The following is a 15,487-nucleotide window of genomic DNA, read 5'->3' on the forward strand; positions in this document are numbered from 1 at the left end:
TTGAGTTTTGAGGTTAGAGACGCAGTGTGTCTCGCTTCTCTGGCACTCTAGCCCTAAAAGTAGACGGAGACTAGTCGTGTGGGTGCTCATTTTGAAGCTCGTGATGAGGCAAGTCTGAATTTCTGACTAGTTTTTCATTTTTCCAAATGCTGGGCATCTTTCAGCTGAATTTAAGTTGAAATTCTTGAAAAATGACCTAAATTTCACATTTGGAAAAATCTCCAATACAAACTTCTGACCAAAATTCCTTTGTTCTTCTTTCTCTCCAATCAAAATTTTGCCAATTTTCTCCCGTTTTCAGCTGATAACTCTCATTAATTTATCACGTTTTATCAGCTGATAAGAAGCTTAAAATTGTCTTCTTTTTTTCTCTTTAAACTGATGTTTGCACACTGGAGAAATCGTAATTGGACTTCCAATAAGACCACTTTTTCCAATTTTTTAGAATTTTAAAATTCAAAAAAAATAACGGAACTCTAGAAACTTCCAGAATGTCATTTCTCAACACGAATCGTTTTCATTGGCTATGTTTCGTATTATGGCAATTTGCTTTATTCTTTTGTTGTCAGCAAATTTTTTCGGTAATTTTGAAAACTTAAAAATTTGAAAAAATCCAAATTTCAGATTTTCTACAACTTCAATCCCTCCTTATCCTGCCAAGACCCTAATTTCCACTTCTCAAAGCCCAAATGTAAACTTTCAAAGTAAGAGGACATCTAGATATACATACACACAGAAAATATCATTAAAGATTTCCTTTAGGGTTGAAATATGCTCAGAACTAATTGCAAATTGCTCCAAATGGCTTATCGAACCGGCCCCGTTTCGTTCAATGGTCCAGGATTTCGAAATGTACTGTGGATCGGCTGCTTATGATTCTGCATGGGTCGCCACTATTCAATTCATTGGTGTACTAATTGGTGCAATTACTTATGGTCATTTGGGAGATCATTTTGGAAGAAAACCCGTCTCTTTTGTTGGGATATCTATTGGAATTACGTTTGGAGTGGCTTCAGGTATGCTAGGACTTATTTAAAATGGCGTAAAAAGCAGCAAAACGAGATTCGAACTCACGCAGGAAAATCCCAATGGATTAGCAGTCCATCGCCTTAGCCACTCGGCCACCTAATCACAATCCTTAAGTGGTCGGCACACCGTATATGAACGGGCGCCTTCTCCCTTTGCGAGCTCCTTCCGACTTGTATACAAGTTGGAGGGCGCCCGTCGACTAGCGCACGCGTAGCCGCTGGACTAGTAGGAGAAAGGGGTTGGGTTCGATTCCAGGGGTGGCTAGTTTTCTTTTGCATTTTGTATAGTGCATGGAAATCAATCTGAAAATGGTCCTAGCCAGATTTCAGGTCAAAAAATCAGCAAATTTGCAGGTTTCGCGCCTACTTGGCAAGTTTTCGCCGCTTTTCGATTCATCGTTGGAACCTCTATAGCCTCCATTCTAATCGTTTTCTATGCGTATATTCTGGAATTCATCGAACCCGAGCAAAGAGTGTTTTTGAGATCGTTTTTTAATTGGGTGAGTTTCAATTTTTTGGCCAAAAAGTCGAAATTCTCATAACTTGGTCCAATAGTTAGCTACAACATTTTCAAAGCCATTAATGGGTTTCTCAAGTGATTTTACGTGTTTTTTGTTGCTTAACTTTTGGTGGCCGAGTTTTGGTTTTCTAGGCCACCATGTTCAAACCGTCATAACTTGGAATTAAGGTAGACGAATTTCGAAAGCATTGTTGAACTGAAAAAGTTATGCCGATCATTGAGATATAACACTTGGCCGAGTTCCCTGAAAATTTGTTTTTCTAGGCCATCAACTTTAAATGAACATAACTCGGCTTAAAATTGAGCTTTTCAAAATTTAAAAACACCATTCTGTTCCTTATAAAATTTTACACATTTTGAAACAAAATTCGTTGGCCTAACTTTCTCCTAGTCCACCCAAAAATTCTCTTCCAGGGTTACGCTCGTCTCGTCTTCACCCTGGCCTGTTTCATTTGTGGTTATTGGAGATCTGCTGCGATTGTCACGTCTCTACTATCCCTTCCTATTCTCCCGATCCTTTTGATTCTTCCCGAATCTCCGAAATGGTAAAGCATTCTTCAAATTCTGGGCCACGGTGAAAAAGTTAGGCCGCTATTAATTTTTTTAAAGGTACGCCACAAAAAAACGATTCCGTGAGATGAAAAATGCCGAAAAACGTGTCGCCTGGCTGTCAGGAATACCGTATGACACGGATGAGAAAATTCTGGAATTTGAAAATTCTGAAAAATCTGAAAAAGACACAAAAATCTACACAATGCGAGATTTGTTCACTTCTTGGCCGATAGCCTACCGTACCATTGTAGTAGGCTCACTTTGGTTTTCTACGAGGTAAGGGCGTGCCCGTGTCCTAGAAAAAAACCTAGGCCATCAATTTTCTTCCAGCTTATCCGCGTTTGGATCCGATTTGAATTCTGGAAACCTGGCTGGAAATTTCTATTTGAGTCAGTTTGTGTCCGGTGGAGTCACAGCGTTTGCGAAGATTGTGAGTTTTGAAAGTTCAACATTTGGCGCCAAATTTGAAATTTTCCAGTTCGTGTTCCTCCTGGACACCTACGTCCCATCGTTCGATCGTCGACGCCTTCATCAGTATCCACAAATTGCTATGATTATTTGTTACGCTGCAATTATGGCACTTATGATACTTCCAGAATCTGATTGCAATAGTCAAGGATCGAGGGATTTGGCGAGTAAGGCAATAAAAATGATCCGAGACTATTTTAAAACCCATTAGCATGCTCTAAAAAGAAGCAAAAAGAAATTCGATCAGGATGAGATTCGAACTCACGCGGGAAAATCCCAATGGATTAGCAGTCCATCGCCTTAACCACTCGGCCACCTGATCACAATGCGTTTCTGGTCGGCAAGCCGTATATGAACGAGCGCCTTTCCCTTTGCGAGCTCCTGTCGACTTGTATACAAGTTTGAGGGCGGTCGCCTCCCAGCGCACGTGTAGCCGAGTGGTGAAGTGGCTAGACTAATAGAAGAAAGCGGTTTGGTTCGAGTCCGGGTCGAACTAAATCTTTTTTCTTTTTGTGTAGAGCAGTCTGGGCTAAGATTTAGCCATTTTGAGTCACTTAAAACTAAAAAATAGCATGACCCGATTACAGTAATCATCATCAATATCATTGGCGTCTCGTTCATCGAGATCACTTGGGATGCTTGTTATCTGGTAGCCGTGGAGTGTTTTCCAACGAAAATTCGGACAATTGGTGAGTACTTGGAGGATTACAGTAGTTGGAGAATATAGTATTCCTGGGTTACTGTAGTTTGAAACATATCAAAATGTAACTGATATAGTTTAGATTACTGTACCTACAATATTCCTCGGTTACTGTAGTTCAAAAAAGTCAAGAATGTTAAAGAACGATTTTCAAAATATCAGGACTTTCCCAAAAAAAATATCTGGAAATGGAATTTTCAAAAATTCTAGATAATTCAAAATACAGTCATTTGGACTACTGAATTGTCTACAATCAGTAACCTGTTCCAAATAGATTACTGTAGTTTCATGAACCCGAATCTTACAATTAAAGGAACTATTACTCTACTCCTAGTCTAGCTAGCTTACAGTACTTTTTGGGATTACCATAACTTAAACTACAGTAACCTTACTTAACGCTTTTGAGATTGTTGTGAACTACTGTACCTTTTACTTGAATTCACAGTAATCTTAATTGTCTTGGCTCTTCTGTAGCTAGATTACTGTACCTCGCTTTCCAAATCCTTAAAACCATCAAAACTTTGCTCAAACGCAACCAATTTCATTCTAGTTTTTTGTGATCCAAACCTTTTGGATTACTGTATCTCTTCAAATCTACAGTAATCCTTTTCAGGCATTGGAACATGCTCTCTGTTGGCTCGAACTGGTGCTCTTTTGGCACCACAAATGGCATACTTATCCGATATCTATCGTCCAATTCCATATGCAATTGTGTGCTCAATTGGCATTTTTTCACTTTTGATCTCTTGTTTCTTTCTCCCCGACACGAAAGGTGTCGATTTGGCCGCATTGGATCCTACTGTAGAATTGGATTATAATCGAAGGAAAAGTGTAACGGAGAATATTGGGATTCAGAGAAGACTAACTGGAGCAGTTACGGTGGCTCCGCGAGCAACTATTGGGGAGGATGCATAATTATTATTTCAATGTATATAAGTTATGTAGTTGTTTGAAAATAAATTTTGATTATTTTACATTTTTCAGAATCCAAAAATCTCAATTTTGAGGCGAGTTATGAGCGATTGAAGTTGGTGGCCTAGAAAACCAAATTTTTGAGAAACTCGGTCAAATTGTATATGAAAACATTTGGCATGATTTTTGCAACACCAACGATTGTTTTGAATTTTGATTACTCCTTTTTTGAAGCAAGTTATGAGCCGTTGAAGTTGGTGGCCTAGAAAACCACATTTTTGAGAAAACTAGGCCACTAAAAGTTAAATAACACAAAAATACGTAAAATGAGATGAGAAATCGATTGAATTGCTTGAAATAGACGTATCTCAAGTTCAAGCCGAGTTATGAGCAACTGGAGGTAATGGCCTAGGAAACCCAAAAAGTTTGGCAACGAGTCACAAACTCTGAATGTGAAAAAAATGGTAACAAACTATTTAAATGTTGTGATAAGTTATCACTATTAGCCTAGAAATACAAAATTAAGATTTCTAGGCCATCTTTGAGCCTGGTGGCCTAGAAAACCTTCGGCCACGCAGATCGAAATTACACTCTAGCCTCTAAATCCGGTAACTATTTTTTCGTCATCTGACGAAATTTTCAGGAAAATTCTTGATTTTTTAATTCTTTTAATCTCCGAGAGGACGACCTAAACCGGGCCTGAAAATTGAAACTGATAAGCCTAATTTGATTTGGAGAAGAAAATTTGTCATTTTTTGATTTTTTTTAGGTGATAACCAAAAAAAAATTCTGAAATTTTTTTTTCTGAAATTTCAGATTTTCATGGCATTTTTGAATTTGAACCGTTTTCATGTACTGTGTATGATACTATGGCAGTTTGGACTGTTCTATGCGTGTCAGCTGATTTTTCCGGTAAGAATTTTAGAATTTTAGAATTTTAGAATTTTAGAATTTTAGAATTTTAAAATTTTAAAATTTTAGAATTTTAGAATTTTAGAATTTTAGAATTTTAGAATTTTAGAATTTTAGAATTTTAGAATTTTAGAATTTTAGAATTTTAGAATTTTAGAATTTTAGAATTTTAGAATTTTAGAATTTTATTTCTGAATTTCTGAATTTCTGAATGTCTGAATTTCTGAATTTCTAAATTTCTGAATTTCTGAATTTCTGAATTTCTGAATTTCTGAATTTCTGAATTTCTGAATTTCTGAATTTCTGAATTTCTGAATTTCTGAATTTCTGAATTTCTGAAATTTTCAATTTTCGAACAATTTAGATTTTCTACAATTTCCATCCCTCCTTATCCTGCCAAGACCCTAATTTCCACTTCTCAAAGCCCAAATGTAAACTTTCAAAGTAAGAGGACATCGCGACAAACAGACATACAGAAACTATCATTAAATATTTCCTTTAGGGTTGAAATATGCTCAGAACTAATTGCAAATTGCTCGAAATGGCTTATCGAACCAGCCCCGTTTCGTTCAATGGTTCAAGACTTCAAAATGTATTGTGGATCGGCTGCTTATGATTCTGCATGGGTCGCCACTATTCAATTTATTGGAGCACTAGTCGGAGCAGTGATTTATGGACATTTGGGAGACTATTTTGGAAGAAAACCTGTCTCTTTTATTGGAATTTCCATTGGAATTGTGTTCGGAGTGGCGGCAGGTAGGCAAAAAATGACTAAAAATGGTCCCAGACCCTATTAAAACCCATTAGCAAGTTGTGAAAAGACGCAAAAAGAGATTCGATCAGGATGAGATTCGAACTCACGCGGGAAAATCCCAATGGATTAGCAGTCCATCGCCTTAACCACTCGGCCACCTGATCACTGAAGGAGAGGAGAGGGTGGTGGCTGTTATAAAACACCGCCTTTCTCGCGCTCTCTGCGTCTTGCCGAGGGGAGAGGTGGCGAAAATAAAAATAGTGAATAAGAAAAAAACCGAAAATTCTAAACTTTCAAAATTTCCAGGTTTCGCGCCAAATTGGAAACTTTTCGCAATTGCTCTATTCATCTGCGGCACCTCGGTTGCTTGTATTATGGTCGTTTTTTATGCATACATTTTGGAATTCATCGAACCACAGCAAAGAGTTTTTATGCGATCGTTTTTTAATTGGGTGAGTAGTTTTTTTTTTTTTTGAATTTTTAAAGTTTTTTCGATGGCCTAGAATCCGACAATTCTAGGCCACCATGTTTAACGGCTCGTAACTTGCTTCAAAGGAATAATTTATTGCATTTTGAAACTACCATTGGACTTCAAAAGTCATGTCAAACATTTCCATATACAACTTGGCCGAGTTTTCGAAAATTTGGTTTTCTAGGCCACCATGTGCAATGGCTCATAACTTGCTTCAGAGTAGAGAATTTTGGATTCTGAAATTTGTATTGGACTTCTCTAAGTAATTCGAACATTTTCATATAAAATGTGGCCGAATTTTCAAAATTTCGGTTTTCTAGGCCACCAATTTTAACTACTCACAACTCGGCTTAAAATTGAGATACGTCTATTTCAAGCACATCAATTGATTTATTATCTTATTTTACGTATTTGTGTGTTAATTAAATTTTGATGGTCTAACTTTCCAAAATTTCGGTTTTCTAGGCCACCATGCTCATTCTCTCACAACTTGGTTTAAAATTGAGTTGTTCAAATTATTAAAATATCATCACAATCCCTATGAAATTTTACACATTTTGGTATGAAAGTTGGCCGAATTTTCAAAGAGTTTGGTTTTCTAGGCCACCAACTTTAACGGCTCATAACTCGGCTTAAAATTGAGCTAGATTAATTTCAAGCACACCAATCGATTTCTCATCTTATTTTACCTATTTTTATCTAACTTAAGTTTTGATGGCCTAACTTTTCAAAAACTTGGATTTCTAGGCCGCCATCAAAAATCCTCTTCCAGGGTTATGCTCGCCTCGTCTTCACGCTGGCCTGTTTTCTTTGTGAAAATTGGCGAGCCACCGCAATTGTGACCTCTCTTCTAGCCGTTCCAGTCCTCCCAATGCTTCTGATTCTTCCAGAATCTCCAAAATGGTAAAAAATCCTAGGCCACGGTGAAAAAGTTAGGCCACCATTTCAGGTACGCCACAAAAAAACGATTTCGGGAAATGAAAAGTGCCGAAAAACGTGTCGCCTGGCTGTCTGGACTACCGTATGACGCGGATCTGAAAATTTTGGAAGAATCTGAAAAATCTGAAAGTCTGGAAAAAGACACAAAAATCTACACAATTCGAGACTTGTTCTCTTCTTGGCCAATTGCCTACAGTACCATTGTCATAGGCTCACTTTGGTTTTCTACGAGGTATGTGTAACCGTGGCCTGGAAAAATCCTAGGCCACCTTTGAAAAAATTTCAGCGTCTCCTCATTCGGTGCCGACTTAAACTCTGGAAATTTGGCTGGAAACTTCTATTTGAGCCAGTTTGTGTCAGCTGCAGCGATTGCTTTATCGAAAATTGTAAGTTTTGAGAAAAAAAAATTCAAAAAAAAATCTGAAATTTTTTCCAGTCAATCTTCTTGCTGGACACATATTTGCCGAGTTTTAATCGACAAAAGCTTCATCAAATCCCTCAAATTATAATGATTTGCTGCTATTCGGCTATTATGGTACTTATGATATCGCCGGATCAGGATTGCTCATCTCAGGGATCTAGGAATTTGGCTAGTGAGTTTAAAAAATGATAAAAAATATGGAAAAAAAAGCTCAAAAAATGAAGGATATGCAAAACAAAACTTGGTGGCCTAGAATCCGACAATTCTAGGTCACCACCAACTTCAAACAGTTCTAGCGGCTCAAACTCAAGATACGCATTTTTCAAGCACATCAATCGCTTTCTCACATCATTTTACACATTTTAGTGTTACTTAACTTTAGTGGCCTAGCTTTCTCAAAAATTTGGTTTTCTAGGCCATCAACTTTAATTGCTCATAACTCGGCTCAAACTCAAGAAACGCGTATTTCGTGCACACCAATCGATTTTTCACATTATTTTACGTATTTTTCAGTTATTTAATTTTTGGTGGCCTAACTTTCTCGAAAACTTGGATTCCTAGGCCACCAACTTTAACGGTGCATAACTTGCTTCAAAGAAGGGCTAATCGAATTTTAAAATTACCATAGAACTGCCGAAGTCATGGCAAACATTTCCATACACAACTTGGCCGAGTTTCCCAAATGTTTGGTTTTCTAGGCCATCAACTTTAATTGCTCATAACTCGGCTCAAACTCAAGAAACGCGTATTTCGAGCACACCAATCGATTTCTCACGCCATGTTACGTATATTTGATTTACTTAACTTTTGATGGCCTAACTTTCTCGAAAACTTGGTTTTCTAGGCCACCGGCTGCTCAAGTCATGCCAAACAGTATACAAATTGACCGAGTTTCTGAAATTTCGGTATCCTAGGCCACCAACTTTGAGTGCTCATAACTCGGCTCAAAGTCCAGATTAATCCCTTCCGAACATTCTCACCATTTTGAACATTTTCTGGGAAAAAAATGACCAAATGCTACAGTAACCCACTTACAGTAATCATCATTAACATCATTGGAGCATCATTCATTGAGCTCACTTGGGACGCTTGTTATCTGGTCGCCGCTGAAATTTTTCCAACGAGAATACGAACGATTGGTGAGTTAGATTACTGTAGATTACCATCGAAACTACAGTAATCCACTGTACTTTCATGGACCAGAACCTTACAATCAAATCGGTCATAACTTTGCTCCTACTGTAGCTAGCTTACTGTACTTTTTTAGATTATTGTTCCACAAACTGCAGCAACCTCATTCAGTAACCCTGAGTGCTCTGGTACTGTACCTAAATTACGGTAGGATTACTATAAGATTACTGTAACCCCTCTACTTATCCTTGAAACCATCATAATTTTGCTAACTAGATTACTGTACTTTTAGGATCACCGCACCCCAAACCACAGTAACCTTATTTAGTAACCAAAATTGCTTTGGTACTGTACCTGACTTACTGTAGGATTACTTTACCTCGCATTCCCCAACTACCCCAAAACCTTAAAACCATCATAACTTTGCTCACACTCAACTAATTTCATTCTAGTTTTTTGTGATCCAAACCTTTTGGATTACTGTATCTTGCCAAATCTACAGTAATCCTTTTCAGGCATTGGAACATGCTCTCTGTTGGCTCGAACTGGTGCTCTTTTGGCACCACAAATGGCATATCTATCCGATATCTATCGTCCAATTCCATATGCAATTGTATGCTCAATTGGCATTATTTCACTTTTAGTCTCTTGTTTTTTCCTTCCCGACACAAAAGGCGTCGATTTGGCCGCACTGGATAATGGCGGGAATTTGAATTCGGCGCCAAATTCTGAGGAGGATGAAATTCGAATTGAGGTCGCCGAGAATTTTGCATAATTTTTCTGGAATATTCTGTTTTGTTTTAACTTGTTGTAGTTAAAAAAACTGGTTGAAAAGTAATCATTGTCCTACTAAACAAAATGTTCATTTTTAATAAATTTTGATTCTATTTTCTCATCAAACTCCAGTCAGACCAAAAAATTGTGACGCTCTTGAAAAGTCTAGAAACACACATTTATGACCGGAAATTTTTAGACAAGATTATAGTCTAGGACAGAAAAATTGAAACTACCATAACTTTTTCATTTTCAGTCGGATTTATTCAAAAACTGTATTTTGGAAATCGGCTTAAGAGTACCTTCAAAATGAGCCCAAACTTGACTAGGCTCCGCCCACTTTGAGTTGGGAGGTTAGAAACGCAGAGTGTCTCGTTTCTCTGGCACTCCAACCTTTTCAGTGAATGGCTGCAATTCTGTTAGTTTCTCAGCAAATTGCACAAAATTAAAGTTATCGGAATCATCATTTAAAGAACTTTTAAATAAATACAAACATGACGAGAATTCAAAAATCGGATTTTTCAAAAATTTTCGAAAAAATCAAATCCACCAAAAATATGTCATGTTAATACTCATGTAGAAGCTCGTGGAATTCTAAATTTACCATTTTTCATTTCATGAAGTTTGATCGAAAACTAACCAAGTTACAGTCGATAATTTGAAAATGCTAGAGTGCTAGAGAAGCGAGACACTCTGCGTCACTGACCCCAAAACACAAAATGGGCGGAGTCTAGTCGTATTTAAGCTCATTTTGAAGCTCTCATTGTGCTCAATACAAATATTCGAATCTCATCGAAATTGAACCAAAATTGACCAAGTTACTGTCGTTTTACCGAAAAGGTTAGAGTGCCACAGAAGCTAGACACTCTGCATCTAGTCATGTTTACATTCATTTTGAAGCTTTAAACGCATCAAAGCCAGAAATTTTAATTATTTTCTCTTTTTTTCAGCCTTCTGCAAACTACCAAAGAATTTCGCTGTTCTGGAAATTCTTGATTATCTTGATAACCCGCGATAATTAATGGAATTCCAAGCAGCGAGTCTGCATACGGCAACAACGGTCAAGAGTGAGTTTTTTATTGATTAAGAATGCTCAATTCAGATTTAGAGCATTCTGTGCTTCGAAATAAGCCTAAACACGACTAGGCTCCGCCCACTTTGAGTTTTGAGGTTAGAGATGCAGAGTGTCTCGCTTCTCTGGCACTCTGGCAGGAAAATGGCTATAACTTTGTTAGTTTTTGAGCAAACACTGTGGAAATAAAAAATTCTCAATTGACTGCTCAAGAGCTTCAAAATAACTATAAACAAGACCAGTTTTCAAGAAATTTCAAATTTCGAAAACTTTTGAAAATTCGAAAAAAAAAATAAAATTTTTGGAACTTTAAAATTCATCTTTATTCACTAATTAATCCTTTACAAATTCAGCCATTTAAATTGCTGATTTAGGAAAAAATTCCAATGGATATCATAGAAATCATCAAGGAAAGGATTCTAAATTCAGAAGACGTCGATTTCTTTATGTAGACAATTCTGACAGGAAGAGACGTCACATATTCTGCTGGCTTTTCTGGGACATCCAAACATAAATTTGAATACATTGCATGTTTTTCGCATTTGTCATTTAATCCAGTCGAAAAACTCGCATCAGCGGTGATGTTGCTAAAAAGTATAAAGGATTGCTTTGGCGAGAAATTGAAGTTTTTGACTTTCTGAATTTTTTGAAAATCTACAGTAATACCTCGGAGCAAAATGGCAAAAATAGAAGGTATCCTCTTCAGTGGTGGTCCCGTTTTTACAATTCACTCTTCCAGCACATCCAACTCGAGCGATTCCAATTTGATAGTAGACTTGCATCATTTTTGGGTGCAACGTTTTTTCTGAAAATTGCCAGAAATTTTTTGAAGAAAAAATTGCACCTAAAACTCACTATCTCTTCTAATATTCCGGAAATCCTCATAAGTTAACTTCATCTCTTCAAGTTCATCAGAATTATCGATTTTCGGGTCACATTCATTTGCAATTCTATCGGTCGCTGATTCGACTAGAGTGGGGTCCCAAGACTGCAAAATTTCAAGCGTCTATAACTAAAAAGCTGTGATAGTTATCAAAACAGTGTCAACTACAAAAATGTAGAGCACAAATATTCACACATTTTTGTAATTGGTCATTTTTCGGTAACTTTTTTAGCTTTTCAATTATGCGCCTTTAAAGTTTGCGCAAGAGAAGGAAGCGGATGCAGGGAAAATACGCGCGTCAAGTTTAAAGGCGCATATCTCATGAACGGCTTGAGTTATCAAAAAGTTGATAACTATAAAACTGTAACGCCAAATACTTCTCACATTTTATTAGTTGACAACTTTTGGATAGCTCTCCTAGTTTGCGAGATATGCGCCTTTAAAGCGGGCGCGCTAAATTTGACGACAAAGCCACAAGAGAGACGCAGACAACGAGATTCTTTAGTTTCTCTGCGTCGTCTCCTTACCCAAACAAACGCGAATCTTCCAGCCAAATGAACATCCCGATGATTGTTGCTACTAGCCAAAAAGGCGTTCCTTTGTGCTTCATCGATAAGTCGAATATTTGGATTCAAAGTTGTAGTGGTTTCGATTCTTTGGGTGGTAGGAACTACAGTAGTCTCCTTTTTTGTGACAGGTACAGTGGGCGGGGATTCTGTAGTCTCGATTATTGTAGCGGTAGACTCTGAAATAATTATAAGTAATCTGACTTTTTTTGCGAGAGACGCAGAGAAGCGAGTTTGTCTAGCTTCTCTGCGTCTCTAGACGCGCCAACTTTGAAGGCGCTTATTTCAAAAACTAAAAAAGCTCTCAAAAAGTAGTTAACTACCAGAATGTGCAGTTTGTTGAGTTTTGAATTTTTATATTTTAACACTTTTCCTAGCTTTTTCTAGTTTCCGAGATATTGTCTAATTTCTTTACCTGTCTCACCTTTCGGCATCATTCTCTGATAGTCCGCTATGCCGAAAGAATTCTTTAGACAAAGACAAACAAGGAGTAGAATTGAAGGAGATACCGTACCAATTCTCATCTTTTTCACTAAAAAAGTTCCCAGGAATTTGGTTGGAATAATTTTAATGATGTTGTAATATTTGCTGAAATTTGGAAAACGTGGGAAGTTTATCTAAATCAATGTACTGTATTGAGCCAATTCTTTGGGTGAGGGGACGCAGAGAAGCTAGATACTCTTGTTGTCTGCGTCTCTCTTGTGGCCTTGGTGTTGAAATTGGCGCGCTAACTTTGAAAAAGCATATCTAAAAAACGGCTTGAGTTATCGAATAACTGTAAACTGAAAAATTATAAAGCATTAAAATTTATATATTTTATTTGTTGGCATCATTTTGATAGCTTTTTTATTTTTTGAGATATGCGCCTTTAAAGTAGGCATGCCCAAAAAGGGCGAGCGAGGGCACAGACAGAAACGTCGCGCGCCAAATTTGAAGGCGCATATCTCAAAAACTAAAAAACCTACTAAAAAGTAGTGAATTACAAAAATGTGTAACTTTTAAAGTTCTACAATTTTGTAGTCCAAATGTTTTTTATAGCTAATGCGGTAATTGAGATATGCGCCATTAAAGTCACCTTTTCTCTAGCTTTTTCAGTTTATAAGGCAACGCTTATTTTCATTAGGCACCTAAAAAAAAGGAAGATTTATGTTTTCTGGGGAGTGTACAAAAATATCAAAACCCATAAATTGTTTTCTTCAATTTCCTTTAAATTTCCGATTTCCAAGAATTCGAAACCTACGTCAGCAAATTTACGACCCCCACCCCCTCCTCAGAATGTCTAGAAAATTTCTAGAAGTTCAGAAATTCAGAAATTTTCAGATTTTGTCTGAAAATGGCTGAAAATTGTACAACTCAATTTCTGCAAGCCTACAATCCAATCTTTCGAACTTCCAGTTTTTATCAAATCCTAGTTTCTGGATTATCGACTTTTCCATTGGCATATTTTTTGATTTTCAAGTTATGGCCATCGAGTTTTCATGGGAACTTGAAAGCGATTTTTGTTGGATATTTTGTTTCTTTGATTCTTTTTTCCATTTTTTATACGGTTACTGCGGTGAGGAAAATTCAGAAAATTTCATTTTTGCAGACAATCCAATCACTGAATCCATTCATTGCTCATACCAACTGTGATCTCCTGGTCCCTCCATTTTATCACAAAATCCTCTTATCAACTATCTCGTTTCTTATCACTTTATCAACTTCTTTCCCATTTTTTATCACTTTTGAACGTTATTTTGCTATAAAATTTTTGGAAAAATATGAGCAATTTATAGTTATTTTGGGTCCATTATTAGTTAATGTCAATGTAAGTTTTAAAAAATTCATCTCCAATGGCTCGACTGGCTAGATTATATTATAGGTCTGTCGGATATCGAGTACTGTACCAAACTTTAGGAAAATTTGAGCATTTTTTTTTTGGAAAACAAATTTTGAGCAGAATAAATGTGAATTTTGGATTCAGGCTCTTTAAAACCATGTAAAAAACATGAAAAAAGGAAATAAAGAAAATACACAAACGGGTGTTTTTTGTTACACAATGCGGTTTTGTTTCAAAGAGCATATCTAGGTCAATTTACGCAAAAAAAATATAGGTCATGACCTAGATTTCAATTTTTAGGTCATGGCCTAGACTTCAATTTTTAGGTCATGGTCTAGATTCCAATTTTTATGGAATGACCTGGATTCCAATATTTAGGTCATGACCTAGATTTCAATTTTTTTCAAAAAAAAAAATTTCGGAGTTTCGAAAATTTCAGATCATTATCAATTTCTGTATTGTATTCAATATTTTCCAAGATGAGGAGTTTTCGGAACCATCAGTTTCATTTTCAGTCAATCCACCGGATGCCGCTCAAAAAGTTTTTAGAATTTCAGAATTTTAGAAGTTTCTAAAAGAAGTTTCTAAAAGATCTCTATTTTTTCTGAAAACCCAAAATGTTTAAAAAACCAAAACTTTGACTAATCGAATTACGGTCGAGCATCTAACTTCTGGGGACTTCTGAACATAGTTGCATAGTTGCAAGGGGATTTTTTGAGTAGTTGCAAGTGGGCCGGATTTTTTGAGGAGAAATTTCAGAATTTTATTTATTTGCGAAAATTCGAAAAGTTTGGAATTTCAGAAATCCATAACTTCCGATTTTCTGAATCCCTGAAATTCAGAATCTCCGATTCTTTAGTTTTCAAAGCTTTCAAAAATCTAACAAAACCTTAAATACAAATTTTCCAGATGTTCACATTCTACACAATTCTTTTCATCCTAAATATCTTTGATATTCTTTTGAATTTTCGTTTAATTTTTCGAAATTTTCAATTAAAAAAGGCACTTTCCAATGCTTCATTATCAGTAAAATATCAATTAGAAGAAGTTTATCAATCAACGAAATTCTCAATTTTTGTAATTTTTGTTCATATCATTTTATTCGGAATTTATGTTTTTCTAGTCGTATTTTTTCGATATTTTGGGAATTTAATAGTTTCCGACCCCTATAACTTATTCGGGATTCGCACATTCTCTTCTACAGTAATCCTTTGACTTTTTTCAGAAAATTGATTTTTTCAATTCCAGATGATTCCCACTTATCACTTGGCAATTGGCATTTTTTCGATTTATTTTTTCAAAAAACTCAAATCTCAAAATTTGCAAACGACGACGATTCAGATGTCGTCAACTGGAACTTCTGGAGCCAAAAATTATGAAAAAGCGATTTTTGAAATTTGGAATACTGTAGAATTTGCTAGAAATGATATGGTTACGGTGGAATAAATATTTTTATTGACTTTCCAACAAAAGGGAAACTGTAATTTGAGATTTTCAGCGACAAAAGAAAAAAGATACCTAAAATGGTACATAGGGTCAAAAATAAGTCGAAAAATACCCATGT

At 36.3% G+C, this 15,487-nt stretch overlaps 5 protein-coding genes and 3 non-coding genes across 8 annotated transcripts; 4 read left to right on the plus strand and 4 right to left on the minus strand.

Annotated features, from left to right (window-relative positions):
* Positions 1-491: 491 nt before the first annotated feature.
* CBG21149 lies at positions 492-5,856 on the plus strand (the record flags this gene model as incomplete). The annotated part of the gene is made up of 3 exons (XM_002642717.1): positions 492-581; positions 625-704; positions 5,595-5,856. Coding segments are annotated over 3 exons (432 nt in total), but the record flags the coding sequence as incomplete, so codon positions are not given.
* CBG21150 lies at positions 851-4,183 on the plus strand (the record flags this gene model as incomplete). Its single annotated transcript, XM_002642718.1, has 8 exons — positions 851-1,016; positions 1,383-1,528; positions 1,963-2,093; positions 2,158-2,376; positions 2,431-2,530; positions 2,579-2,735; positions 3,156-3,257; positions 3,882-4,183. The coding sequence occupies 8 exons, from the start codon at positions 851-853 to the stop codon at positions 4,181-4,183; spliced, it is 1,323 nt and encodes a 440-aa protein (XP_002642764.1).
* On the minus strand, positions 1,050-1,131 carry CBG29102. Its single transcript has one exon. It is a non-coding gene (tRNA).
* On the minus strand, positions 2,809-2,890 carry CBG28487. The gene has a single exon. It is a non-coding gene (tRNA).
* A 72-nt stretch (positions 5,857-5,928) lies between the features above and the next one.
* Positions 5,929-6,010, minus strand: CBG28673. Its single transcript has one exon. It is a non-coding gene (tRNA).
* A 1,258-nt stretch (positions 6,011-7,268) lies between these two features.
* On the plus strand, positions 7,269-9,575 carry CBG21148 (the record flags this gene model as incomplete). The annotated part of the gene is made up of 5 exons (XM_002642716.1): positions 7,269-7,489; positions 7,544-7,643; positions 7,694-7,850; positions 8,716-8,817; positions 9,325-9,575. Coding segments are annotated over 5 exons (831 nt in total), but the record flags the coding sequence as incomplete, so codon positions are not given.
* A 1,450-nt stretch (positions 9,576-11,025) lies between these two features.
* CBG26072 lies at positions 11,026-13,546 on the minus strand (the record flags this gene model as incomplete). The annotated part of the gene is made up of 6 exons (XM_045244601.1): positions 11,026-11,242; positions 11,322-11,460; positions 11,511-11,643; positions 12,066-12,283; positions 12,529-12,692; positions 13,455-13,546. 6 exons carry the CDS (start codon positions 13,544-13,546, stop codon positions 11,026-11,028), a joined length of 963 nt encoding a protein of 320 aa, XP_045100393.1.
* On the plus strand, positions 13,447-15,342 carry Cbr-srb-11 (the record flags this gene model as incomplete). The annotated part of the gene is made up of 5 exons (XM_002642715.1): positions 13,447-13,659; positions 13,693-13,911; positions 14,363-14,464; positions 14,833-15,126; positions 15,172-15,342. Coding segments are annotated over 5 exons (999 nt in total), but the record flags the coding sequence as incomplete, so codon positions are not given.
* Positions 15,343-15,487: the final 145 nt, after the last annotated feature.

The sequence above is a fragment of the Caenorhabditis briggsae genome (genome assembly GCF_000004555.2).
Source record: "Caenorhabditis briggsae complete genome, chrIII, whole genome shotgun sequence".
In the NCBI taxonomy this organism is placed as follows: domain Eukaryota; kingdom Metazoa; phylum Nematoda; class Chromadorea; order Rhabditida; family Rhabditidae; genus Caenorhabditis; species Caenorhabditis briggsae.